This window comes from Somniosus microcephalus, chromosome 6 (genome assembly GCF_052327205.1).
Source record: "Somniosus microcephalus isolate GS21.2 chromosome 6, FLI_Smic_1.0, whole genome shotgun sequence".
NCBI lineage: Eukaryota > Metazoa > Chordata > Chondrichthyes > Squaliformes > Somniosidae > Somniosus > Somniosus microcephalus.
Window position 1 is genome coordinate 158,193,243 of NC_140992.1, and position 27,828 is coordinate 158,221,070.

A 27,828-nucleotide genomic window follows, 5' to 3' on the forward strand; every position below is an offset into this window, starting at 1 on the left:
TTCTCTCTCTCTTCTCTCTCTCTCTCTCTCTCTTCTCCTCTCTTTCTCTTTCTCCTCTCTCTCTTCTCTCTTCACACACACAAAACACACACTAATAATAATAATCTCTCTCACAACACCAACAAACCCCACCACAACACAACACCACCCACAACACACAACCAACACCACCACAAACAAACCCACCAACCACCACAACCCACACCCAACACACAACCACCAAACACCACACCCACAACAACCCCACCAACACCCACCACACAAACAACCCCCACCACCCAACACCCACACCACACAACCACAAACACCCCACCACCAAACACACAACACCACACAACACACCCACCCACAACACCACCAACCAACACACCCACCACACAACACCCACACACACACACACACCCCACCAACACACCACACACAACCACCACACAACACCACACACACACCCAACCACACAAACCACCACCACCACACCACCCACCAACCCACACAACCACCCACACCACACACCACACACCCCACCACAACACCCCACCACCACCACCACCACACCACAACACACCCACCCACCACACACCACACCCACCACACCCCCACCCACCACACCACCCACCACACCCACCAACACCCCACCCCACCCACCACCCACTCCCCTCCCACCACACCTCCCACCCCCACCCACCTCACACCCCCTCCCCTCCACCTCCCACCCACCACCCCACCTCCCACCCTCCCACCTCTCCCCTCCCCTCCCTCCCCACCCCTCCCCTCCCTCACTCTCCCCCCTCCTCCCCTCCCTCCTCTCTCCCCCCTCCCCTCCCTCCTCTCACCCCCTCCTCCTCTCCCTCCTCCCCACCTCCTCCCCTCCCTCCTCTCTCCCTCCCTCCTCTCTCCCTCCTCCTCCCTCTCCTCCCCTCCTCTCCTCTCTCCCTCCCTCCTCTCTCCCTCCTCTTCTCCCCTCCCTCCTCTCTCCTCCTCTTCTCCTCTCCTCTCCTCCCCTCCTCTCTCCCTCTCCTCTTCTCCCTCCTCCTCCCTCCTCTTCTCCCTCCTCCCCCTCCTCTTCTCTCCCTCCTCTTCCCCTCCCTCCTCTCTCCCTCCTCTTCTCCCCTCCCTCCTCTCTCCCTCCTCTTCTCCCCTCCCTCCTCTCTCCCTCCTCTTCTCCCCTCCCTCCTCTCTCCCTCCTCTTCCCCTCCTCTTCTCCCTCCTCTCTCCCTCCTCTCCCCTCGGTTGTAAGGGTCTTTCGGAGGTCCTCAGGCGAGTGAAGCCGCTGTCTCCTACCTGCGATACACGGACACAGCCTTCTCTCTCTTTGAGTGGGGGTCTGAGTTCACGGTCCTCTCACCTTTGACCTCTCTCTGACACGGCCGTACGTCATTAGCGAGCGACGCGACGAAAATTGACGTCACAGAATGCAAAAGATGGCGGCCGTTTGGAGGAGGATCAGTGTCCGCACCCTACTGTCCGGTAATGGGAGAGTCAGTGTCCACACCCTACTGCCCGGTAATGGGAGAGTCGGTGTCCACACCCTACTGCCCGGTAATGGGAGAGTCGGTGTCCACACCCTACTGCCCGGTAATGGGAGAGTCGGTGTCCACACCCTACTGTCCGGTAATGGGAGAGTCGGTGTCCGCACCCTACTGCCCGGTAATGGGAGAGTCGGTGTCCACACCCTACTGCCCGGTAATGGGAGAGTCGGTGTCCACACCCCACTGCCCGGTAATGGGAGTGTCGGTGTCCACACCCTACTGCCCGGTAATGGGAGAGTCAGTGTCCACACCCTACTGCCCGGTAATGGGAGAGTCAGTGTCCACACCCTACTGCCCGGTAATGGGAGAGTCAGTGTCCACACCCTACTGCCCGGTAATGGGAGTCAGTGTCCACACCCTACTGCCCGGTAATGGGAGAGTCGGTGTCCACACCCTACTGCCCGTTAATGGGAGAGTCAGTGTCCACACCCTACTGCCCGGTAATGGGAGAGTCAGTTTCCGCACCCCACTACCCGGTAATGGGAGAGTCAGTGTCCACACCCTACTACCCAGTAATGGGAGAGTCAGTGTCCACACCCTACTGCCCGGTAATGGGAGAGTCAGTGTCCACACCCTACTACCCAGTAATGGGAGAGTCAGTGTCCACACCCTACTACCCGGTAATGGGAGAGTCAGTGTCCACACCCTACTGCCCGGTAATGGGAGAGTCAGTGTCCACACCCTACTGCCCGGTAATGGGAGAGTCAGTGTCCACACCCTACTGCCCAGTAATGGGAGAGTCAGTGTCCTCTCCCTACTACCCGGTAATGGGAGAGTCAGTGTCCACACCCCACTGCCCGGTTATGGGAGAGTCATAGTCATAGTTATACAGCACAGAAAGAGGCCCTTCGGCCCATCGTGTCTGCGCCGACCATCAATCCCTGTCCAGTCTAATCCCATTTTCCAGCATTTGGTCCAGAGCCTTGTATGCAATGGCATTTCAAGTGCTCATCCAAATGCTTCTTGAATGTTATGAGGGTTCCTGCCTCTACCACCCTTTCAGGCAGTGAGTTCCAGATTCCAACCACCCTCTGGGTGAAAAAGTTCCTCCTCAAATCCCCTCCAAACCTCCTGCCCCTTACCTTGAATCTATGCCCCCTTGTTATTGACCCCCCTACTAAGGGGAAAAGTTCCTCTTTATCTACCCTATCTATGCCCCTCATCATTTTGTACACCTCAATCAGGTCCCCCTCAGCCTTCATTGCTCCAAGGAAAACAACCCCAGCCTGTTTAGCCTTTCTTCATAGCTGAGGCGCTCCATCCCAGGTAACATCCTGGTGAATCTTCTCTGCACCCTCTCCAAAGCAATCACATCCTTCCTATAGTGAGGCGACCAGAACTGCACACAGTACTCCAGCTGTGGCAGTGTCCACACCCCACTGCCCGGTAATGGGAGAGTCAGTGTCCACACCCTACTACCCAGAAATGGGAGAGTCAGTGTCCACACCCTACTGCCCGGTAATAGGAGAGTCAGTGTCCACACCCTACTACCCAGTAATGGGAGAGTCAGTGTCTACACCCTACTGCCCGCTAATGGGAGAGTTGGTGTCCACACCCTACTACCCGGTAATGTGAGAGTCAGTGTCCACACCCTACTACCCGGTAATGGGAGAGTCAGTGTTCACACCCTACTACCCAGTAATGGGAGAGTCAATGACCACACCCTACTGCCCGGTAATGGGAGAGTCAGTGTCCACACCCTACTGCCCGGTAATGGGAGAGTTGGTGTCCACACCCTACTACCCGGTAATGGGAGAGTCAGTGTTCACACCCTACTACCCTGTATCTAACCCATGCTGTACCTGCCTTGGGAGTATTTGATGGGACAGTGTAGAGGTAGCTTTACTCTGTAATCATAATCATAATCTACTTTATTGTCATTTTTAGTGCACAAGTGCAGTACAACGAAATGTAGGCTTGCGGCTCCCGAGAGTGTACATTTAGATTAAGACATTTAAACGTTCAACATACATTTGGCTTGTAATACAATAACATAAACATAACCATAATAAAGTGCATTTGGCATATGTGCAGGCTTTAGAGTTTACTTGTGGAGTAACCATGCTACACCTGCCGTTGGTGTGTTTGATGGGACAGTGGAGATGGAGCTTTACTCTGTATCTAACCCCTGATGTACCTGCCCTGGGAGTGGACAAATGTGAGAAGTCACACAACACCAGGTTACAGTCCAAACAGGACACCATTCACACCTTTGATTGCTGTGATTATCTCTCTGCCGAGGTGTGATAAAGGGCAGTTAGAAAGATTACCTGTAATCATCTGGCAGTGTTCTGCGACTATATATGCAGTGTCTATATGCATCTCGTCACTTCACCTGACGAAGGAGCAGTGCTCCGAAAGCTTGTGATTTCAAATAAAGCTGTTGGACTATAACCTGGTGTTGTGTGACTTCTCACATTTGTCCACCCCAGTCCAACACCAGCATCTCCACATCATGCCCTGGGAGTGTTTGATGGGACAGTGTAGAGGGAACTTTACTCTGTATCTAACCCCCTGTACCTGCCCTGGGGGTGTTGGATGCGACTGGTGGGTTTAATGTTCTTTGTTTTGACTGAACGGGAGAACTGAAGCCATTTTTCTGTCCCACCAGCTGGTCTGTACTCCCGTGATGTGTTGCGCAGGGGTCTGCGAACATCAGCGTACTTGAGAACGGTGGTTAAGGAGCAGCAGCCCTTCCAGCACCCCCAGAGCTCACAGGCAGGCACAGTGGCCCAGGACCCCTTCTCCAGGTACAGTCTGCTGCTCCAAGTCCAGTGTAGTAGAGCAGTACAGCTGCTTCATTCACTATATTGCGGGGGTTTTGGGGGTCACAGGACAGTAAAGCAGCGCCTCAAGTGCATAAGGTCATGATAAAAGTTACTGGGTTTTATGGCAAGTACAGATTTCAAAGCCAAGATACAAATGAACCAATGGGGCAGATGATGAGGCTAAATTCGGTTATTCAGGGAGTTGTTGTGATCTGGAATGCGCTGCCTGAAAGGGCGGTGGGAGCAGATTCAATAATAACTTTCAAAAGGAAATTGGATAAATACTTAAAATGGAAACATTTGCAGGGCTATGAGGAAAGAGCACTGGAGTGGGACTAATTGGAGAGCTCTTTCAAAGAGCCGGTACAGTCACGATGCGCCGAATGAAAATAAGATTCAAGGTAATGGTGAATCTATATAAAACCTCAGTAAGACTACAGTTGGAGTACCACTTGCAGTTTTAGGCTCCATACTGTAGGAAAGATGTTAAGGCTATAGAGAGGGTGCAGCGCAGATTCACTCGGATGCTGGCTGGTATGAGCAAATAGAAGTGTGTGCGTCTGCCTGTGTGCGGTTATGTAAGTGTGTGCGTCTGCCTGTGTGCGGTGATGTAAGTCTGTGCGTCTGCCTGTGTGCGGTGATGTAAGTCTGTGCGTCTGCCTGTGTGCGGTGATGTAAGTCTGTGCGTCTGCCTGTGTGCGGTGATGTAAGTCTGTGCGTCTGCCTGTGTGCGGTGATGTAAGTCTGTGCGTCTGCCTGTGTGCGGTGATGTAAGTCTGTGCGTCTGCCTGTGTGCGGTGATGTAAGTCTGTGCGTCTGCCTGTGTGCGGTGATGTAAGTCTGTGCGTCTGCCTGTGTGCGGTGATGTAAGTCTGTGCGCCTGCCTGTGTGCGGTGATGTAAGTCTGTGCGCAGAGGTCGGGCGAGGACCGCGATGGCCCATGTTTGATTATCCTGCCGACGCTATGGAAACCATATCCCAGCCGAGTCCGTACCTTCAGGAGAGATGTTGAGAAATTAAGAGGGGTAGGGAACAGGAAGAGCGCTGGGCACCAAGTGAGGAGTTGCTGTGACTGTCATCTGTCCTAGTCCCATTGAGACTGCATCCCTTACCGTCCTGGCTCGCATCAAATCATTATATAATGATCAGATGCTGTGAATCAGTGTGGAGCGCCCCTACTCTGGGTGTTCCCTGGGTGTTGGACATGGTATCAGCCTGGAGATGGTGTGACTCACTCACTCACTCAGAGTCATATGGCACAGAAGGAGGCCATTCAGCCCATCTAGTCCTCACCACTCTGTAGAGCAATCCGGTCAGTCCCATTCCCCCGCTCTATCCCCGTAGCCCTTCAAGTTTATTTCCCTCAAGCGCCTATCCAGTCTCCCCTTGAAAACATTCTGTGTCCGCTTCCACCACTTCCATTGGCAGCGAGTTCCAGGTCCTCACCACTCGCTGCGTAAAAAAGATTTTCCTCACATCCCCCTGTATCTCTTGCCCAAAACCTTAAATCTGTGTCCCCTAGTCCTTGTACCATCAACTAGTGGGAACAGCCTTTCCCCGTCTAGCCTTTCCAAATCCGTCAGAATCTTGTACACCTCTATCAAATCACCCCTCAACCTCGTTTACTCTAATGGAAACAAATCCAGCTTCTCCAACCTGTCCTTGTAGCTAAGATCCCCCATCCCCGGAACTATTGTGGTAAATCTCCTCTGCACCCTCTCAAGGGCCTTTACATCCTTCCTAAAGTGTGGTGACCAGAACTGGACACAATACTCCAGTTGTGGCCTAACCAGCGCTTTATAAAGGTTCAGCATAACTTCTCTACTTTTGTACTCAATACCTCTATTTATGAAACCCAAGATCCCATCTGCTTTGCTAACCACTCTCTCAATATGTCCTGCCACCTTCCGGGACCTATGTACATTAACTCCCAGGTCCCTCTGTCCCTGCACACTCTTTAAAACTGTGCCATTAAGTATATATTGCCTCTCCCTGTTCCTTCTGCCATATTGCATCACCTCACACATCTCTATTAAATTCCATCTGCCACTTGTCTGCCCATTCTGCTAGCCTTTCTCTGTCCTGTTGCAGTCGATTGGTATCATCCTCACTGTTTGCCACACCCCCAAGTTTGGTGTCATCAACAAATTTAGAAAGTCTACTCTATATTCCAATATCCAGGTCATTTATTATATATATCAAAAAAAGCAGTGGCCCCAGCACTGACCCTTTGGGAACACCACTGTCTACCAGGAGGATTCCAGTCTGAAAAACAGCCATTTACCACAACTCGCTGTTTTCTGTCCTTAAACCAATTCCTTATCCAAGCTGTCACTGACCCACCTATTCCATGAGCCTCAATTTTGTTAACCAGCCTTCTATGTGGTACTTTGTCAAACGCCTTCCTAAAATCCACGTAGACAACATCCATTGCATTCCCTTCATCAATTCTCTGTTACTTCATCAAAAAATTCAATTAGATTAGTCAAGCACAATCTGCCTTTTACAAATCTGTGTTGGCTCTCCCTAATTAGCTTAAACCTCTCCAAATGCCCATTAATTTTTTCCTTGATTATTGTTTCTAAAACTTTACCTACCACTGATGTTAAACTGACCGGCCTGTAGTTAATCTTCTTAGGTAGTCCCTCGGTACCAAGGATGACTTGCTTCCACGTTAAAAATGAGTACGTAGGTGACTGATGAGTCCAATGTGGGACCTACAGTTTCTGTCACAGGTGGGGCAGACGGTGGTTGAAGGGGTGGGTGGGGTGCTTGGGTTGACGTGCGCTGCCTGCGCTTGACTTCCGCTTGCTCCTGGTGGAGAGACTCGAGGTGTTAGGCGCCTTCCCGGATTCTTCTCCACTTTGTGCGGGCTTGGGCCAGGGATTCCCAGGTGTCGGTGGGGATGTTGCACTTTTTCAAGGAGGCTTTGAGGGTGTCCTTGAAGCATTTCCTCTGCCCACCTGGGGCTCTCTTGCCGAGCCGGAGCTCAGAGTAGAGTGCTTGTTTTGGGAGTCTCGTATCGGGCATGCGGACAATGTGACCCGTCCATCGGAGCTGATTGAGCGTGGTCAAAGCTTCGATGCTGGGGATGTTGGCTTAAGCAATAACACTGACGTCGGTGCGCCTATCCTGCCAATGGATTTGCAGGATCTTGCGGAGGCAGCGTTGGTGGTACCTCTCCAGTGCTTTGAAGTGCCTGCTGTACATCGTCCATGTCCCTGCATTTCTCTTGTAATTGACGTGCGGTGAAGATCATGTCTATTGTGCCCCTTAGTGGGCAGAATCCGCATTGCGATGCTGGGAAGAGCTCTTCGGCCACTGGAAGAAGGCGATTGAGGAGGATTATTGCGATGACTTTCCCTGTGGCAGACAGCAGGGAAACTCCTCTGTAATTACCGCAATCGGACTTGTCACCTTTCTTGAAGATGGTCATAATTACGGTGTCTCTGAGATCCCCTGGCATGCTCTCCTCCTTCCAGATAAGAGAGATGAGTTCATGAATTCGCGCCAGTAGTGCTTCTCCACCATGCTTAGTGCCTCGGCGGGGATTCCATCTGCTCCTGAGGCCTTGTTGTTGTTCAGTTGTCGGATGGCCTTTTGAACCTCATGCCGGGCTGGGGTTGTGCTGAGATGGTGGCGGGTAGCATGCTGTGGGATGGAGTTGAGGACACTCGCCTCGAAGACAGAGTCGCGGTTAAGGAGATCTTCGAAGTGCTCCTTCCAGCGGGCACTGACTGCCTCTCTGTTCTTGGCCTGCAGTGGGGTACTAGGATTGTCCTTGCACCCTTTCTTGAACAATGGTGACACATGTCCAATCCTCACGCACCTCCCCAGCATCTAGGGAAGATTGGAAAATTATGGCAAGCCCTTCCGCTATCTCCTCCCCAATTCCCTTTGCAACCTGGGATGCAAGCCATCTGGACCAGGCGACTTGTCCACGCTAAGCATACCTAGCCTTTCTAGTACACATACCCACCCTTTCTAGTACTCCTATCTCCCCTGGGGTTGATCAGATGTGACGGAGGTACTGGGTGCATTTCTTACAGTTCCATTCACCTTTTTACAGCAGTCATTCGGATCAGAGTGGGGAGAAGGCCGAGGGCTTCGAGTCTGAGGAACAGTTGAGGCAGCAGCTCCTTTCTTCAGCCCTGGAATTTGTCCCGAAGCTTGGCTGGTCAGTGGAGGCCATCGCAGAAGGAGCCAAGGTAAATGAGCTGTTCATAGCTGTAACCTATTAAAAAAATGTTATATCTGCACAAACGTCTGGTCTACTAAATCCTGCTTCCTGTTGGCATGCTTTTGTCACACATTTTTCCATTCAAAACTCCTATGTCCAAATTTATAATGGAAATGCCCATGGAAAGGTTTCACTCTGTAATTATACCCTCTCGCCGCTGGTGGTGCTATAGCACCTTGTGTTTCACATCTCCTTCTACACCGTCCCATCAAACACTCCCAGGGCAGGTACAGAACGGGTGAGATAGAGTAAAGCTCCCTCTACACTGACCCATCAACCACTCTCAGGGCAGGTACAGCACGGGTTAGATACAGAGTAAAGCTCCCTCTACACTGTCCCATCAAACACTCCCAGGGCAGGTACAGCATGGGTTAGATACAGAGTGAAGCTCCCTCTACACTGACCCATCAACATTCCCAGAGCAGGTACACTTGTCCTGTGCATAACCACAGCCACTAATTAGTGCCCCATTGGTCCGTGTCTTCTTTTGTAATCTTGCTTTGCAAGCATAGTATGTTGCCTACCTGGTGCCAGGGTGATGGACAATTCGAGCCGGCTTGAAAGGATATTGGAGAGGGAGGGTCCAGTCGTTGTGGTCCTGTTTGGGGAGTACCAGGAGCTAAATTAAATAACAGGACCTCAATGGTTATAATCGCTGAATTATTACCTGAGCCACGTGCAAATTGGCATAGGGAATAAACTGCTTCGGAAAGTGAACATGTGGCTAAAGGAGTGGTGTGGGAAAGAGGGGTTTCATTTCATGGGGCACTGGCACCAGTATTGGGACAGGAAGGAACTGTACCGTTGGGACGGGCTCCACCTGAACCGGTCTGGCACCAGGGTCCTAGCGGAAAGGATAAATAAGGCGGTCACAAGGACGTTACTAGTAAATGGAGGGTGGGGGGGTGGGGGTTCCGGCAGAAAATGTCGTACAAATAGTAGTTCCAAAAGAAACAAATGGGAAGAGAGTAGAGTAATAGTTGGAAATTGTGCTTTAGGCACTACATGTAGAGGGAAAACTAAAAAATGTAAAGCAATTAAACCAGGAGAGAAATAACAAACAGGTGAGTCAAACATCAGAGCCGAAGGACAGGCTAGGGTGTGTGGTCCAAATAATTCCTTTATACAAAGAGTATAAGGAATAAATTGAATGAACTGCAGGCGGGAATTCAACTTGAAGGGTATGACATGGTAGCCGTTACTGAGACATGGCTGCAAGACTGGGAACTAAATATACCAGGTTATAAGGTCTGCAGGACAAACAGGGAAAATGGCAGAGGGGGGAGGAGTAGTCTTAGTGATTAAGGATGAAATCACTTCAATGATGAGAAGATATAACGAGAGGGAAGCAGGCAGTGGAGACTTTATGGGTTGAATTAAGAAATAGAAAAGGATTTAAGACTGTAGTGGGAGTTGTGTACAGGCCCCCTGGTAGCAGCTGTGAAGTGCTAGATTGTATAAATGCAGAGATTAGACAAGCGTGTAGTAAAGGCAGAGTGATTTTAATGGGGGATTTCAACTTTCATATAGATTGGGATAAGCAGACTAGCACCTGTCAGAAAGGTAGTGAATTTCTTGATTGTGTGCGGGATCGTTTTCTACAACAAAATGTCCTAGAGCCAACAAGGGGGCAAGCCATATTGGATTTAGTAATGAGCCAGATTTAGTTAACAGCCTAACTGTGTGTGAACATTTATCCAATAGCGATCATAACATGATCGAGTTCAATGTAGCGATTGAAAGGGAGAAAGGCGAAGCAGCTACTAAGATTCTAGATCTAGGTAAGGCTGACTTCAATGTGATGAGACAGAGACTGTCCTCAGTAACCTGGGCAAGTCTGTTAATGGGTAAAATGACAGAAGTTCAGTGTGAGATGTTCAAAAAAGAATTTAATGTGGTTCAGAGCCAGTTTATACCCCTGAGGGGCAAGAGCTCTGCTTGCCAAAAAACAGGTGAGGGACAGCGTAAAACTAAAGGATACAAAAATAGCACAGATCCTGGCGAATGGGAAAGATACAAAGAACAGCAAAGGGTCACAAAACAGATAGTAAGAGCTACAAAAAGGGAAGTGTGGTAAACCACTTTTATCGTTACACTATAGTTATCACTGTTGTATTGTTATCACCGTTATCACTGTTGTATCACGATACGAGGTCGCCTCTTGTCGCGCTGTTATACCTGGGCTGACCACCTCCGACTCCGCCCATGGCTCCACCTACCTGCCCAGGTATAAAGGTAGTCGACTGGCTGGTATTCCTCCTTGTTGGACCCGATCACCCACGAGGGTGGGCTCTGTTATTTAGTCAATAAAAACCTTTAGTTACGTTCCTAACTCGTCGCTTTTTATTGGACGAATTGATAGGTATATCAGGAAGGAAACTTGCAAGGGATATCAAAATCAATACAAAGATTTTTTACAATTATATTAGGAAAAAGAGGGTGCTCAGGAGCAATGTTGGCCCCTTAAAAACTGGAAACGGTGATATTGTCAATGACAATAGGGAAATGGCAGACATGTTGAATAATTACTGTCAGTATTTACAGTAGAAGATTTAGATGCCGGAAATCCCAAGGAAACTATTATTGAATCAGGGACAAGGACTCAACAAAATTAATGTAAATAAAATAACAGTAATGAAGAAAATAATGGCACTAAAGAGTGACAAATCCCCAGGGCAAGATGGTTTCCATCCCAGGGTTTTAAAGGAAGTAGGTGAGCACATTGCAGATGCCCGAACTATAATCTTCCAAAGTTCTCTCGATTCAGGAACCGTCCCTTTAGATTGGAAAATTGCGCATATCACTCTGCTATTTAAGAATGGCGAGTGAGGCATTTATAGATCAGTTAGTCTAACCTCTGTTGGGAAATTGCTGGAGTCTATAATTAAGGATAGGGTGACTAAACACCTCAAATTTTCAGTTGATCAGAGAGAGCCAGCATGGATTTGTGAAAGGTAGGTCATGCCTGACAAACCAGATTGAATATTTTGAGGTGGTGGCTAAAGTATTGGACAGGGGAAATGTGTCTGAATGTTATTTATAGGGACTTCCAGTCGGCATTTGATAAAGTCCCACACAAGAGACTGTTGCCCATGGAATTGAGGGCAAATTATTGACCTGGATAGAAACATAGAAGATAAGAGCAGGAGTAGGCCATTCGGCCCCTCGAGCCTGCTCCGCCATTCAATGCGATCATAGCTGATCATTCAAATTCAGTACCCTGCCCCTGCTTTCTCCCCATACCCCTTGATCCATTTAGCCTTAAGAAATATATCCAACTCCTTCTTGAATATATTTAATGAATTGGCCTCTACTGCCTTCTGTGGTAGAGAATTCCACAGGTTCACCACTCTCTGGGTGAAGAAATTCCTCCTCATCTCTGTCCTAAATGGCTTACCCCTTATCCTTAGACTGTGACCCCTGGTTCTGGACTCCCTGACCATCGGGAACATCCTTCCTGCATCTAGTCTGTCTAGTCCTGTTATTAGAATTTTATAAGTTTCAATGAGATCCCCTCTCATTCTTCTAAACTCCAGCAAGTACAAGCCCAATCGACCCAATCTCTCCTTATACGTCATTCCTGCCATCCCAGGTATCAGCCTGGTGAATCTTTGCTGCACTCCTTCCATGGCAAGAACACCCTTCCTCAGATAAGGCGACCAAAACTGCACACAGTATTCAAGATGTGGTCTCACCAAGGCCCTGTACAACTGCAGCAAGACATCCTTGTTCCTGTATTCAAACCCTCTCGCTACGAAGGCCAACATACTATTTGCCGCCTTGTTTTTGACACCAAAGTGGATAACCTCGCATTTATCCACGTTATATTGCATCTGCCATGCTTCTGCCCAATCACCCAACCTGTCCAAATCATACTGGAGTTTCTCGGCATCCTCTTCACACACCCACCCGTTAGGAAATTGGCTGAGCGGCAGGAGACAGAGTCGGGATAATGGGTAGGTATTCAAATTGGCAGGATGTGACTAGCGGTGTCCTGCAGGGATCTGTGTTGGGGCCTCAGCTATTCTCAATATTTATTAACGACTTAATGACGGCATAGAAAGTCATATCCAAATTTGCCGATGACACAAAGATAGGCGGCATTGTAGGCAGTGTAGATGAAAGCATAAAATTACAAAGGGATATTGATAGATTAAGTGAATGGGCAAAACTGTGGCAAATGAATTTCAATGTAAGCAAATGTGAGGTCATCCACTTTGGACCTAAAAAGGATAGAACAGGGTACTTTCTAAATGGTGAAAAGCTAAAAACAGTGGAGGTCCAAAGAGACTTGGGGGTTCAGGTGCATAGATCATTAAACTGTCATGAACAGGTACAGAAAATAATCAAAAAGGCCAATGGAATGCTGGCCTTTCTATCTAGAGGACTAGAATACAAGGGGGTAGAAGTTATGCTGCAGCTGTACAAAGCCCTGGCTAGACCACATCTGGAGTACTGTGAGCAGTTCTGGGCACGTTGGAAAGGATATATTGGCCTTGGAGGGAGTGCAGCGTAGGTTTACCAGAATGATAACCGGACTTCAGGGTTTAAGTTACGAGGAGAAATTACACAAATTAGGGTTGTATTCCCTAGAATTTGGAAGGTTAAGGGATGATCTGATCGAAGTTTTCAAGATATTAAGGGGAACAGATAGGGTAGATAGAGAGAAACTATTTCCGCTTATTGGGGATTCTAGGACTAGGGGGCATCGTCTAAAAATTAGACCCATTATCCTCGCGATGGGGTTTTCTAGTGCTGTTGGGGAGGGTTTAAACTAGCTTGGCAGGGGGATGGGAACCTCAGAGTATTGTCAGAAGGGAGAGAAGCCAAGCTGGAAATGGAAGGCAGAAAATTAGTAAGTGAGTTTGGAAGGCAGAGGAAACAAAGGCTAGAAAATAGACAACAAGGCAATTTGGCAGTAAATGGAATGTACTTTAATGCAAGGAGTCTAGGAAGTAAGGGCACAGATAGACACTTGAGAGTATGATATAGCCATTACTGAGACATGGCTGAAAGAAGAGCAGGAATGGCAGCTCAACATTCCTGGTTACAGGATTTTCAGACGAGATAGAAAGGGGGTAAAAAAGATGGGGGGGGGCGGTTGCAGTATTGATTAAAGAAACAGTGAGGAGGGATGATATCTTAGAAGGATCATCCAATGAGGCCATATGGTTTGAACTGAAGAATAAAAAAAGGGGCGATCACACTGCTGGGAGTGTACGACAGATTCCCAAACAGTCAGAGGGAGATAGAAGAGCAAATATGTAGGCAAATTTCTGAGAAGTGCAAAAACTATAGGGCAGTAATAGTAGGGGATTTCAACTACCCCAATATTAACTGGGATAAAATTAGTGTGAAGTGTATAGAAGGTGCGGAATTCCTAAAATGCATTCAGGAGAACTTTTTGAGCCAGTACGTAGCAAGCCCAACAAGAGAGGGGGTGGTTCTGGAGTTAGTTTTAGGGAATGAAGTGGGCAGGTAGAAGGCGTATCAGTGGGGGAGTATATTGGTGGTAGTCATCATAATTCAGTTAGATTTAGGGTAGTTATGGAAAAGGACAAAGACAGACCAGGAATAAAAATTCTCAGTTGGGGAAAGGCCAATTTTACGAAGCTGAGATGTGATTTAGCCAAAGTGGACTGGAAACAGCTACTTGAAGGTCAGAGCAGTGGGAGGCATTCAAGGAGGAGATAGTGTGGGTTCAGAGCAAGTATGTTCCCACAAAGAAAAAGGGTGGGACTAACAAATTTAGATCCCCCTGTATGTCAAGGGGCATACAGAGTAGGATAAAGAAAAAAAGGGAGGCTTATGACGGTTACCAAGTGCTCAATACCATAGAAACCCTAGAGGAGTGTAGAAAGTGCAGGGGTGAAATTAAAAAAGGAAATTAGGAAAGCAAAGAGAGAGCATGAAAAAACGTTGGCAGGTAAGATCAAGGAAAACCCAAAGATATTTTATAAATACATTAGGAGCAAGAGGATAACTAAAGAAGGGGTAGGGCCTATTAGAGACCATGAGGGTAATGTGTGTGTGGAGGCAGGAGACGTGGGTATGGTCCTTAATGAAAACTTTTGAGTCTGTTTTCACAAAGGAGAGGGACGATGCAGACATTGCAATCAGGGAGGAGTGTGAAATATTAGATGAAATAAACATAGTGAGAAAGGAAGTATTAAGGGGTTTAGCATCTTTGAAAGTGGATAAATCCCCAGGCCTGGATGTAATGTATCCCAGGCTGTTAAGAGAAGCAAGAGAGGAAATAGCAGAGGCTCGGACCATTATTTTTCCATCCTCTCTGGCTACAGGTGTGGCTGCAGAGGACTGCTAACAGTACCGTTGTTTAAAAAAGGAGAAAGGGATAGACCGAGTAATTACAGGCCAGTCAGCCTAACCTCGGTGGTGGGAAAATTATTGGAAAAAATTCTGAGGAACAGGATAAATCTTCATTTAGAAAGACACGGATTAATCAGTTACAGTCAGCATAAATTTGTTAAGGGAAGGTCGTGTCTGACAAACTTGATTGAATTTTTTGAGGCGGTAACAAGGAGGGTCGATGAGGGTAGTGCGTTTGATGTAGTCTATATGGATTTTTGCAAGGCTTTTTATAAGGTCCCACATGGCAGACTGCTCACGAAAGTAAAAGCCCAAGGCAAAGTGGCAAGTTGGATCCAAAATTGGCTCAGAAGTAGGAAACAAAGGGTAATGGTTGAAGGGTGTTTCCAGTGAGGTTCCGCAGGGCTCAGTACTAGGTCCCTTGCTTTTTGTGGTATGTATCAATGATCTAGACTTGAATATAGGGGGTATGACTAAGAAGTTTGCAGATGATACTAAAATCGGCTGTGTGGTTGATACTGAAGAAGGAAGCTGTAGACTGCAGGAAGATACCAATGGACTGGTCAGGTGGGCAGAACAGTGGCAAATGGAATTCAATCTGGACAAGTGTGAGGTAATGCATTTGGGGAGGGCTAACAAGGAAAGGGAATACACAATAAATGGTAGGACATTGAATAGTGCAGAGGAACAAAGGGACCTTGGAGTGTATGTCCACAGATCCCTGAAGGTAGCAGGCCAGGTAGATAAAGTGGTGAAGAAGGCATACGGAATGCTTGCCTTTATTAACCGTGGCATAGAATACAAGAGCAGGGGGGTTATGCTTCAACTGTATGAAGCACTAGTTAGGCCTCAGCTAGAGTACTGCCTGCAGTTCTGGTTACCACATTACAGGAAAGATGTGATTGCACTAGAGAGGGTACAGAGGAGATTTACAAGGATGTTGCTGGGAGTAGAGAACCTTAGCTAAGAGGAAAGATTGGATAGGCTGGGTCTGTTTTCTTTGGAACAGAGGAGGCTGAGGGGAGACCTTATTGAGGTGTATAAAATTGAGGGGCCTAGATAAAGTGGATAGAAAGGACCTATTTCCCTTAGCAGAGGGGTCAAAAACCAGGGGGCACAGATTTAAAGTAATTGGGGGAAGGTTGAGAGAGGATTTGAGGGGAAATTTCTTCACCCAGAGGGTTATGGAACTCACTGCCTGAAAGGGTGGTAGAGGCAGAAACTCTCACCACATTCAAAAAGAACTTGGATGTGCACTTGAGGTGCCATAACCTACAAGGCTACAGAAAGAAGGCTGGATAGCTCTTTTGTCGACCGGCGCGGACACGATGGGCCGAATGGCCTCCTTCATGCTGTAAATTTCTATGATTCTAGGACCAGACCTTTCAGGAATGAAATTAGGAAACACATTTACACACAAAGGGTGGTAGAAATTTGGAACTCTCCTCTGCAAACGGCAATTGATGCGAGATCAATTGTTAATTTTAAATTGGAGATTGGTAGCTTTCTGTTAACCAAAGGTATTAAGGGAAATGGGCCAAAGGCGGGTATATGGAGTTAGGTTGCAGATCAGCCATGATCTCATTGAATGGCGGAACAGGCTCAAGGGGCTGAATGGCCTCCTCCTGTTCCTATGTTCTTATGTACAGTCCCCGTTGTTCGGCCTGCGGTCCCCGTTGGTCGGCCTGTGGTCCTCCCTCTCCCCTCACATGAGATCCTGTCGCAGGATGACGGGGGACAGGATGGTGATAAGCTGTCATGTAATGATGGATGTGCTCTCTGCCTGTTATTTTGCCTCAGGTGCTGGAGTTGTCACCGGCGGTTACGGGGATGTTCAGCCACGGCCCGGGAGATTTAGTCCTGCACTTTGTGTCGGAGTGCAACAACCTGCTCTCTGAAACACTCACTGAGCAGCACAGATTGGTCCAGCTGGGACAGGAAGAGTAAGTACTGCACGCCCTCGGATACCACGCTCCTCTGGTACACTAGTGTAGTGCTTCTGGACCTGGACTAATAATCCAGGGAACGGAGGTTCAAATTCCACCACTGTTTGAGAATTTGAATTCAGTTTAAAGAATTTGAAAATAAAAAGCTTGGATCTGTAAAAGTGACCACGAAACTACCGGATTGTCGTCAAAACCCATCTGGTTCACTAATGTCACTGCCGTCCTTGCCCGGTCTGGTCGAAATGTCAAATTTCTAAATTTGCCGATGACACCAAACTTGGTGTGGCAAACGGTGAAGATGATACCAATCGACTGCAACAGGACATAGAAAGGCTAGCAGAATGGGCAGACAAGTGGCAGATGGAATTTAATACAGAGACGTGTGAGCTTATGCATTTTGGCAGAAGGAACAGTAATATACACTTAATGGCACAGTTTTAAAGAGTGTGCAGGGACAGAGGGACCTGCGAGTTAATGTGCATAGGTCTCTGAAGTTGGCAGGACACATTGAGAGAGTGGTTAACAAAGCATATGGGATCTTGGAGGGGGAGGGGTTGCTACGATTAGCCTCAACACCCCTGGGCTTGGGGAGAGGGAGGATAATTCAGCTAGTGCTCCTGCTCGCTGTCCAGTCACTCCTCCTTGATGCTACACATCACGCGAGAGGCAGGACCACAGTGGAATGTCCTGCTGACGCTCATTGTCTGGGCTCGCCCAATGAGTTTATCACTGGAGGGAGACCTTTATTCCTAGAGCTGCCTCCCAGCAGGAACCAATGCCTTCAGGAAAGGATGGGAGGACTCTGGAAACCATTTCTTTTCATGACCCAATGCTCTATTGCTACGCTCCTAAGTTTTTCCTTTACCCACACAGAGTCAAGAAGACCAATGTGTTTATCAAGGATGCGGTGGAGGCAAGGCTGCGGATGGTGATCCCTTACATTGATAGCTGGCCCCAGGTAAAGACACACCTGTAACACCTCCCCTAGCCTTGTATATCCGACAGTAAACACACAGGGGTTAGCGGGCTCCGGGGGTTAACATTTATTCATTCCTGGGATGTGGGCGTCACTGGCAATGCCAGCATTTATTGCCCATGTGGTGAAGGTACTCCCACAGTGCTGTTAGGGAGGAAGTTCCAGGATTTTGACCCAGCGACGATGAAGGATCGGCGATATACTTCCAAATCAGGATGGTGTGTGACTTGGAGGGGAACGTGGAGGTGGTGGTGTTCCCATGCGCCTGCTGCCCTTGTCCTTCTAGGTGGAAGAGGTCGTGGGTTTGGGAGGTGCTGCTGAAGAAACCTCCCCACTTCTAACCTTATGATGGAGGGAAGGTCATTGATGAAGCAGCTGAAGATGGTTTGGCCTAGGACACTGCCCTGAGGAACTCCTGTAGCGATGTCCTGGGGCTGTGATGATTGACCTTCAACCACCACAACCATCTTCCTTTGTGCTAGGTATGACTCCAGCCAGTGGAGAGTATTCCCCCTGATTCCCATTGATTTCAATTTTACTAGGGCTCCTTGATGTCAAGGGCAGTCACTCTCACCTCACCTCTGGAATTCAGTTCTTTTGTCCATGTTTGGACCAAGGCTGTAATGAGGTCGGGAGCTGAGTGGTCTTGGCGGAACCCAAACTGGGCATCAGTGAGCAGATTACTGGTGAGTAAGTGCCGATTGATGGCACTGTCGATGACACCTTCCATCACTTTGCTGATGATTGAGAGTAGACTAATGGGGCGGTAATTGGCCAGTTTGGATTTGTCCTGCTTTTTGTGGACAGGACATACCTGGGCAGTTTTCCACATTGTCGGATAGATGCCAGTGTTGTACCTGTACTGGAACAGCTTGGCTAGAGGCGCGGCTAGTTCTGGAGCACAGGTCTTCAACACGACAGCTGGGATGTTGTCGGGGCCCATAGCCTTTGCTGTATCCAGTGCACTAAGCCGCTTCTTGACATCACATGGAATGAATCGAATTGGCTGAAGACTGGCTTCTGTGATGGTGGGGACCTCAGGAGGAGGCCGATACGGATCATCCACTCAGCACTTCTGGCTGAAGATGGTTGCAAAAGCTTCAGCCTTGTCTTTTGCACTCGCGTGCTGGGCTCCGCCATCAGTGAGAATGGGGGTATTCATGGAGCCTCCTCCTCCCATCAGTTGTTTAATTGTCCACCACCATTCACGACTGGATGTGGCAGGACTGCAGAGCATTCATCTGATCTGTTGATTGTGGGTTCACTTAGCCCTGTCTATAGCATCTTCCGCTTTTTAGCATGCATGTAGTCCTGTGTTGCAGCTTCCCCAGGTTGGCACCTCATCTTTAGGTACACCTGGTGCTGCTCCTGGCATGCTCTTCTACACTCCTCATTGAACCAGGGTTGTTTCCCTGGCTTGATGGTAATGGTAGAGTGAGGGATATGCCAGGCCATGAGTTTGCAGATTGTGGTGGAATACAATTCTGCTGCTGCTGATGGCCCACAGTGCCTCATGGATGCCCAGTTTTGAGCTGCTAGATCTATTCTGAATATATCCCATTTAGCACGGCGGTAGTGCCACACAACACGATGGAGGGTGTCCTCAGTGCCTCAGTGTGAAGACGGGACTTCGTCTCCACCGGGACTTTGCGGTGGTCACTGCTACCAATACTGCCATGGACAGATGCATCTGCGACAGTTAGATTGGTGAGTACGAGGTCAAGTAGATTTTTCCCTCGTGTTGGTTCTCTCACCACCAGCCGCAGGCCCAGACTGGCAGCTATGTCCTTCATGACTCGGCCAGCTCGGTCAGTAGTGGTGAATCTGGTGCTGGGGAATGAGGTGGGCCTGCTCAACCAAGTGTCTGTGGGAGAACACTTGAGTACGAGTGATCATCGTATCATAAGATTTAGATTAGCAATGGAGAGGAGCAAGGAACAATCTAGAGTGGAACTTCTAAACTGGAATAGGGCAAACTTCAATGGGATGCGAAAGGATCTAGCCAGGGTAAAATGGAACCAAAGACTGACAGAAAAAACTGTTACAGAACAAATGGGTGATCTTTAAGGAGGAGATGTTCCAAGTACAGGCTAGGTACATTCCAACAAGAGGGAAGGGTAAGAGAACCAAGGGAAGGGTAAGGGAACCAAGGCAAGGACTCCTTGGATGATGAGGGAGATTAGAGAAGGTGATGAAACAAAAAAAAGGTGTGTGATGCATGTCAGGTGAATTCTTCAAGGGAGAACCAGACCAAATACAATAAGTTGAGAGGGGAAGTGAAGATGAAAATAAGACTGGCAAAGAGAGAATATGAGAGTAGAATGGCGGTTAGCATAAAAGGGAACCCAAAAATCTTCTACCGGCATGTAAACAGTAAGTGGGTAGTAAGAGGCAGGGTGGGGCCTATTAGAGACAAAGGAGGTGATACAGTGTATGCTTAGAGGCGTAGGGCAAGGCTAGAATACTCAATGAGTACTTTGTATCTGTGTTTACTAAGAAGATGGATACTGACAAAATATCGGTAGAAGCAATGGAAGGGGTGAAAATTGATAGACAGGATATACTATAAAGGCTTAGACTATGCTTAGAGTGGACAAGTCTCCTGGTCCAGATGGCTTGCATCCCAGGTTGCCAAGGGAATTGGGGGAGGAGATAGCGGAAGGGCTTCCCTTGATGCAGGGGAGGTGCCTGAGGATTGGAAAGTGGCAAATGTGACACCATTATTCAAGAAAGAGTGTAAGGACAATCCTAGTAACTACAGGCCGGTCAGTTTAACATCAGTGGTGGGTAAAGTTTTAGAAACAATAATCAAGGAAAAAATTAACGGGCATTTGGAGAGGTTAAAGCTAATTAAGGAGAGCCAACATCGGTTTGTAAAAGGAAGATTGTGCTTGACTAATTTAATTGAATTTTTTGATGAAGTAACAGGAAGGATTGATGAAGGGAATGTAATGGATGTTGTCTACATGGATTTTCGGAAGGCGTTTGACAAAGTACTACATAGGCTGGTTAACAAAATTGAGGCTCATGGAATAGGTGGGTCAGTGGCAGCTTGGTTAAGGAATTGGCTTAAGGACAGAAAACAGCGAGTTGTGGTAAATGGCTGTTTTTCAGACTGGAGGATGTTCCCCAAGGGTCAGTACTGGGGCCACTACTTTCTTTGATATATAAATGACCTGGATACTGGAATACAAAGTAGAATTTCTAAATTTACCGATGACACCAAACTTGCGGGTGTGGCAAACAGTGATGATGATACCAATCGACTGCAACAGGACATAGAAAGACTAGCAGAACGGGCAGACAAGTGGCAGATGGAATTTAATACATCGAAGTGTGAGGTGATGCATTTTGGCAGAAGGAACAGGGAGAGGCAATCTACTCTTAATGGCATAGTTTTAAAGAGTGTGCAGGGACAGATGGACCTGCAAGTTAATGTGCATAGATCCCTGAAGGTGGCAGGGCACATTGAGAGAGTAGTTGACAAAGCATATGGGATCTTGGGTTTCATAAATAGAGGTATTGAGTACAAAAGTAGAGAAGTTATGCTGAACCTTTATAAAGTGCTGGTTAGGCCACAACTGGCGTATTGTGTCCAGTTCTGGTCACCACACTTTAGGAAGGATGTAAAGGCCCTTGAGAGGGTGCAGAGATTTATCAGAATGGTTCCGGGGGGATGGGGGATCTTAGCTACAAGGACAGGTTGGAGAAGCTGGATTTGTTTTCATTATAGCAAAGGAGGTTGAGGGGTGATTTGATAGAGGTGTACAAGATTATGACAGGTTTGGATAGGCTAGACGGGGAAAGGCTGTTCCCACTAGTTGATGGTACAAGGACTAGGGGACACAGATTTAAGGTTTTGGGCAAGAGATACAGGGGGGATGTGAGGAAAAACTATTTTACACAGTGAGTGTTAAGGACCTGGAATTTGCTGCTGATGGAAGTGGTGGAAGCGGAGACACTCAATGTTTTCAAGAGGAGACTGGATAGGCACTTGAGGGAAATAAACTTGCAGGGCTACGGGGATAGAGTGGTGGAATGGGACTTACTGGATTGCTCTACAGAGAGCAGGCATGGACTCGATGAGCTGAATGGCCTCCTTCTGTGCCGTATGACTCTATGACTGGTGCTACCGAGCCACTCTTGGTGATGAATATTGAAGTCCCCACCCAGAGTACATTTTGTGCCTTTGCTACCCTCAGTGCTTCTTCCAAAGTGGTGTTTAACATGGAGGAGTACTGGTTCATCAGCTGAGGGAGGGCGGTAGGTGGTAATCAGCAGGAGGTTTCTTTGCCCATGCTTGACCTGATGCCATGAGGCTTCATGGGGTCCGGAGTCGATGTTGAGGACTCCCAGGGCCACTGCTTCCTGACTGTATACCACTGTGCCGCCACCCCTGGTGGGTCTGTCCTGCCGGTGGGACAGGACATACCCAGGGATGGTGATGGAGGAGTTTTGGACATTGGCTGAAAGGTATGACTCTGTGAGTATGACTATGTCAGGCTGTTGCTTGACTAGTCTGTGGGACAGCTCTCCCAATGTTGGCACAAGTCCCCAGATGTTAGTGAGGAGGCTGAGTGTGCCGTTGTCATGTCTGAAGCCAGTGCCGAGGTCGATGCCAGGTGGTCCGTCCGGTTTTATTCTTATTATTGTTTCTCGTAGCAGTTCGTTACAACTGAGTGTCTTGCTAGGCCATTTCATAGGGCAGTTAAGATTCAACCACATTGCTGTGGGTCTGGAGTCACATGTAGGCCATGAAACAATTGGATTGTCGTAAAAAACCCATCTGGTTCACTAATGAACCAGATAGGTTTTTACGACAATCCGATAGTTTCACGGTCACCACTGCTGATACTAGCTTTTTATTCCAGATTAATTTAATTAACTGAATTTAAATTCCCCAGCTGCCGTGGTGGGATTTTAACTCCTAACTCCGGATCATTAGTCCAGGCCTCTGGATTACTCGCCCAGTAACATAAGCACTATGCCACCACTCCCTTATTAGCGGCAATGTTCCCTTTAATGCTCCCGTGCAGCCAGCTCACTGGCTTTTAAAAAGAAGAGAGTGTGCATCCGCGTTATTTTGAATGGGCAACGTACCCAAAAAAAATTAAACAGAACAGCAGGACCCGGGGTCAGGGGGTCCCGGGGGTTAGTGGTTCTCGGGGTCCTGGGGTTAGTGGGTCCGGGGGTCCCGGGGGTTAGTGGTTCCCTGGGGGTCCCAGTGGGTCCCGGGGGTCTGGGGTTAGTGGTTCCCTGGGGGTCCCGGGGTTAGTGGGTCCGGGGGTTTAGTGGTTCCTGGGGGGTCCCGGGGGTTAGTGGGTCCCGGGGGTCAGTGGATTCGGGGTCAGTGGGTCCGCGGGACCCAGGGTCAGCGGGTCCCAGGGTCAGTGGGTCCGGGGGTGTGCGGCTGTCAGTGGGTCCTGGGGGGTCAGCGGGTCCCGGGGTCAGTGGGTCCGGGGTCAGTGGGTCCGGGGGTGTCCGGCTGTCAGTGGGTCCGGGGGCCCTAGGGGTTAGTGGGTCCCAGGGGTCCGGATGTCCCAGGATTTGGGGGTCAGGGGGTCCCGGTGTCGGGGTCCCGGGGTCCCAGGATTAGCCGGCCTTTGGGGGTCCTGAGGTTAATGGATTCGGGAGTCCCGGGGTTAGCCATGCTCTGGGGGTGCCAGGATTAGTGGGTCTGGGGGTCAGTGGGTCTGGGGGTCAGTGGGTCCGGGGGTCCCAGGATTAGTGGGTCTGGGGGTCCCGGGTTAGTGGGTCCGGGGGGTCCCAGGATCAGTGGGTCTGGGGGTCCCGGGTTAGTGGGTCTGGGGGTCCCGGGTTAGTGGGTCTGGGGGTCCCAGGGTTAGTGGGTCTGGGGGTCCCAGGATTAGTGGGTCTGGGGGTCCCGGGTTAGTGGGTCTGGGGGTCCCAGGATTAGTGGGTCTGGGGGTCCCAGGGTTAGCCGGGGTCTGGGGGTCCCAGGGTTAGCCGGGCTCTGGGGGTCCCAGGGTTAGTGGGTCTGGGGGTCCCGGGTTAGTGGGTCTGGGGGTCCCAGGGTTAGCTGGGCTCTGGGGGTCCCGGGTTAGTGGCTCTGGGGGTCCCGGGTTAGTGGGTCTGGGGGTCCCAGGGTTAGTGGGTCTGGGGGTCCCAGGGTTAGTGAGTCAGGGGGTCCCAGGGTTAGTGGGTCTGGGGGTCCCAGGGTTAGTGGGTCTGGGGGTCCCAGGGTTAGCCGGGCTCTGAGGGTCCCGGGGTTAGTGGGTCTGGGGGTCCCAAGGTTAGCCGGGCTCTGGGGGTCCCAGGGTTAGCCGGGCTCTGGGGGTCCCAGGTTAGTAGGTCTGGGGGTCCCAGGGTTAGTGGGTCTGGGGGTCCCAGGGTTAGCCGGGCTCTGGGGGTCCCGGGTTGGTGGGTCTGGGGGTCCCAGGGTTAGTGGGTCTGGGGGTCCCAGGGTTAGTGGGTCTGGGGGTCCCAGGATTAGTGGGTCTGGGGGTCCCAGGGTTAGCCGGGCTCTGGGGGTCCCAGGGTTAGTGGGTCTGGGGGTCCCGGGTTAGTGGGTCTGGGGGTCCCAGGGTTAGCCGGGCTCTGGGGGTCCCAGGGTTAGTGGCTCTGGGGGTCCCGGGTTAGTGGGTCTGGGGGTCCCAGGGTTAGCTGGGCTCTGGGGGTCCCGGGTTAGTGGCTCTGGGGGTCCCGGGTTAGTGGGTCTGGGGGTCCCAGGGTTAGTGGGTCTGGGGGTCCCGGGGTTAGCCGGGCTCTGGGGGTCCCAGGGTTAGTGGGTCTGGGGGTCCCAGGGTTAGTGGGTCTGGGGGTCCCAGGGTTAGTGGGTCTGGGGGTCCCAGGATTAGTGGGTCTGGGGGTCCCAGGGTTAGCCGGGGTCTGGGGGTCCCAGGGTTAGCCGGGCTCTGGGGGTCCCAGGGTTAGTGGGTCTGGGGGTCCCGGGTTAGTGGGTCTGGGGGTTCCAGGGTTAGCCGGGCTCTGGGGGTCCCAGGGTTAGTGGCTCTGGGGGGTCCCGGGTTAGTGGGTCTGGGGGTCCCAGGGTTAGTGGGTCTGGGGGTCCCAGGGTTAGTGGGTCTGGGGGTCCCAGGGTTAGCCGGGCTCTGGGGGTCCCGGGTTAGTGGGTCTGGGGGTCCCAGGGTTAGTGGTTCTGGGGGTCCCAGGGTTAGTGGGTCTGGGGGTCCCAGGGTTAGTGGGTCTGGGGGTCCGAGGGTTAGCCGGGCTCTGAGGGTCCCGGGGTTAGTGGGCCTGGGGGTCCCAAGGTTAGCCGGGCTCTGGGGGTCCCAGGGTTAGCCGGGCTCTGGGGGTCCCGGGTTAGTAGGTCTGGGGGTCCCAGGGTTAGTGGGTCTGGGGGTCCCAGGGTTAGCCGGGCTCTGGGGGTCCCGGGTTAGTGGGTCTGGGGGTCCCAGGGTTAGTGGGTCTGGGGGTCCCAGGGTTAGTGTGTCTGGGGGTCCCAGGGTTAGTGGGTCTGGGGGTCCCAGGGTTAGTGGGTCTGGGGGTCCCAGGGTTAGCCGGGCTCTGGGGGTCCCAGGGTTAGCCGGGCTCTGGGGGTCCCGGGTTAGTGGGTCTGGGGGTCCCAAGGTTAGTGGGTCTGGGGGTCCCAGGGTTAGCCGGGCTCTGGGGGTCCCGGGTTAGTGGGTCTGGGGGTCCCAGGGTTAGTGGGTCTGGGGGTCCCAGGGTTAGTGGGTCTGGGGGTCCCAGGGTTAGTGGGTCTGGGGGTCCCAGGGTTAGCCGGGCTCTGGAGGTCCCGGGGTCCGGCGGTCACAGGGATCCCGGGGTTAGCCGGGCTCTGGGGGTTAGTATGATCCCAGGGTTAGCAGCTCCCGGGATCCTGGGTTACCGGACTCCTCGGCTGATACAACAGTAAACCCACAATCTGGAGAGCTTTGTGCCTCTCGAGTGTTGTGTACATGAGTAAGTTGACTGAATCCACCATCACAATTTACTGATGGGAGTGGACTTGATGCCACTCAAATGGAGCGCCTGAATTTTCTGAAGACGTTCAGGTAGTTATCCTGGAGCACTACTCTGCCTGGGGTCACGGACGCCCGCCGGCCTCTGCCCGGGGTCACGGACGCCCGCCGGCCTCTGCCCGGGGTCACGGACGCCCGCCGGCCTCTGCCCGGGGTCACGGACGCCCGCCGGCCTCTGCCCGGGGTCACGGACGCCCGCCGGCCTCTGCCCGGGGTCACGGACGCCCGCCGGCCTCTGCCCGGGGTCACGGACGCCCGCCGGCCTCTGCCCGGGGTCACGGACGCCCGCCGGCCTCTGCCCGGGGTCACGGACGCCCGCCGGCCTCTGCCCGGGGTCACGGACGCCCGCCGGCCTCTGCCCGGGGATATCTGCCAGTCAGAGATTTAAACTCGAGACTCCACACTGTGCACATATGAGGCTCAGAGACTATAAAAGCCTGCCCTTCCCCTGCCCCCTCTCCCCCGGCAATCTATGACTTGTCCACACACGCAAGCCAGATAACCAGAATTCTGTGAGATGTGACGATATCCCCATCAGTACTTGTTCCTTCCTCCTGTACTCCCAATCCCATTCCTTTGTTCTAAGGACCTCCCAAAGCGCTTCACAGCCAATTAAGTACTTTTGAAGTGTAGTCACTGTTGGAATGTAGGAAACGCGGCAGCCAATTTGTTTTTTTTTATATTTGTTCATGGGATGTGGGCATCGCTGGCAAGGCCAGCATTTATTGCTTGTCCCTAGTTGCCCTTGAGCTGGTGGACAGCAACTCCCAAAACCAGCAACGTGACAATGACCAGATTCATCTCTTTTAGTGCTGTGGATTGAGGGATAAATATTGACCCGGACATCAACAACAAAAACAACAAACCTGTATTTATATAGCGCCTTTAACATAGTCAAATGTCCCAAGGCGCTGCATAGGAGCGTTATCGAACAAAATTTGACACCGAGACATATAAGGAGATGTTAGAGCAGCTTATCATAGAAAGTTACAGCATGGAAGGAGGCCACTTCGGCCCATCATGTCCGCGCCGGCCAAACAAAGAGCTATCGAGCCTAATCCCACTTCCAGCTCTAGGTCCGTAGCCCTGTAGGTTACAGCATCCCAAGTGCACATCCAAGTACTTTTTAAATGTGGTTAGGGTTCCTGCCTCTACTACCCTTTCAGGCAGTGAGTTCCAGACCCCCACAACCCTCTGGTGAAGAAATTACCCCTCAAAATCCCCTCTAAACCTTCCACCAATTATTTAAATCTGTGCCCCCTGGTTTTTTACCCTTCTAAGGGAAATAGGTCCTTTCTATCCACTTTATCTAGGCCCCTCATAATTTTATACCCCTCAATAAGGTCTCCCCTCAGCCTTCTCTGTTCCAAGGAAAACCGACCAAGCCTTATCCAGTTTTTCCTCATAGCTAAGATTCTCTACTCCCGGCAACATCCTTGTAAATCTCCTCTGTACCCTCTCTAGTGCAATCACATCTTTCCTGTAATGTGGTGACCAGAACTGCACACAGCTGAGGCCTAACTAGTGTTTTATACAGTTGAAGCATAACCCCCTGATCTTGTATTCTATGCCACGGCTAATAAAGGCAAGCATTCCGTATGCCTTCTTAACCACCTTATCTACTTGGCCTGCTACCTTCGGGGATCTGTGGACATGCACGCCAAGGTCCCTTTGTTCCTCTACACTACTAAGTGTCCAACCATTTAATGTGTATTCCCTTTCCTTGTTAGCCCTCCCCAAATGCATTACCTCACACTTCTCCGGATTGAATTCCATTTGCCACTGTTCTGCCCACCTGACCAATTTATTGATATCTTCCTGCAGTCTACAGCTTCCTTCTTCAGTATCAACCACACAACTGATTTTAGTATCATCTGCAAACTTCTTAATCATACCCCCTATATTCAAGTCTTGATCATTGATATATACCACAAAAAGCAAGGGACCTAGCACTGAGCCCTGCGGAACCCCACTGGAAACAGCCTTCCAGTCACAAAAAACACCCATCAACCATTACCCTCTGCTTCCTGTCTCCGAGCCAGTTTTGAATCCAACTTGACACTTTGCCCTGGATCCCATGGGCTTTTAACTTTGTGACC

The 27,828-nt window shown here is 50.3% G+C and overlaps 3 protein-coding genes across 7 annotated transcripts in view; 1 reads left to right on the forward strand and 2 right to left on the reverse strand.

The window, feature by feature from the left end:
• ccdc102a (coiled-coil domain containing 102A) overlaps window positions 1-27,828 on the reverse strand; it is a 778,838-nt gene that overhangs the window by 164,485 nt on the left and 586,525 nt on the right. The window lies entirely within an intron of this gene.
• On the forward strand, window positions 1,360-17,804 carry coq9 (coenzyme Q9 homolog (S. cerevisiae)). Of its 3 annotated transcripts, none has more exons than XM_085990893.1 (5): window positions 1,360-1,467; window positions 4,141-4,279; window positions 8,367-8,505; window positions 16,668-16,810; window positions 17,687-17,804. In XM_085990893.1, the coding sequence occupies exons 1-5, from the start codon at window positions 1,413-1,415 to the stop codon at window positions 17,787-17,789; spliced, it is 579 nt and encodes a 192-aa protein (XP_085847019.1). In that variant the 5' UTR covers window positions 1,360-1,412; the 3' UTR covers window positions 17,790-17,804. The 3 variants fall into 3 exon arrangements, with proteins under 3 accessions (XP_085847019.1, XP_085847018.1, XP_085847017.1); XM_085990892.1 differs by having other exon boundaries at window positions 1,407-1,503; XM_085990891.1 differs by lacking the exon at window positions 1,360-1,467 and adding an exon at window positions 1,852-2,221.
• The window catches only part of polr2c (RNA polymerase II subunit C), a 22,214-nt gene continuing 20,152 nt past the window's right edge, over window positions 25,767-27,828 (reverse strand). Inside the window, exon 6 of the mRNA XM_085989544.1 lies at window positions 25,767-26,098. Coding sequence (XP_085845670.1) covers window positions 25,767-26,098 — 332 coding nt within the window. The remainder of the gene's footprint in view (window positions 26,099-27,828) is intronic.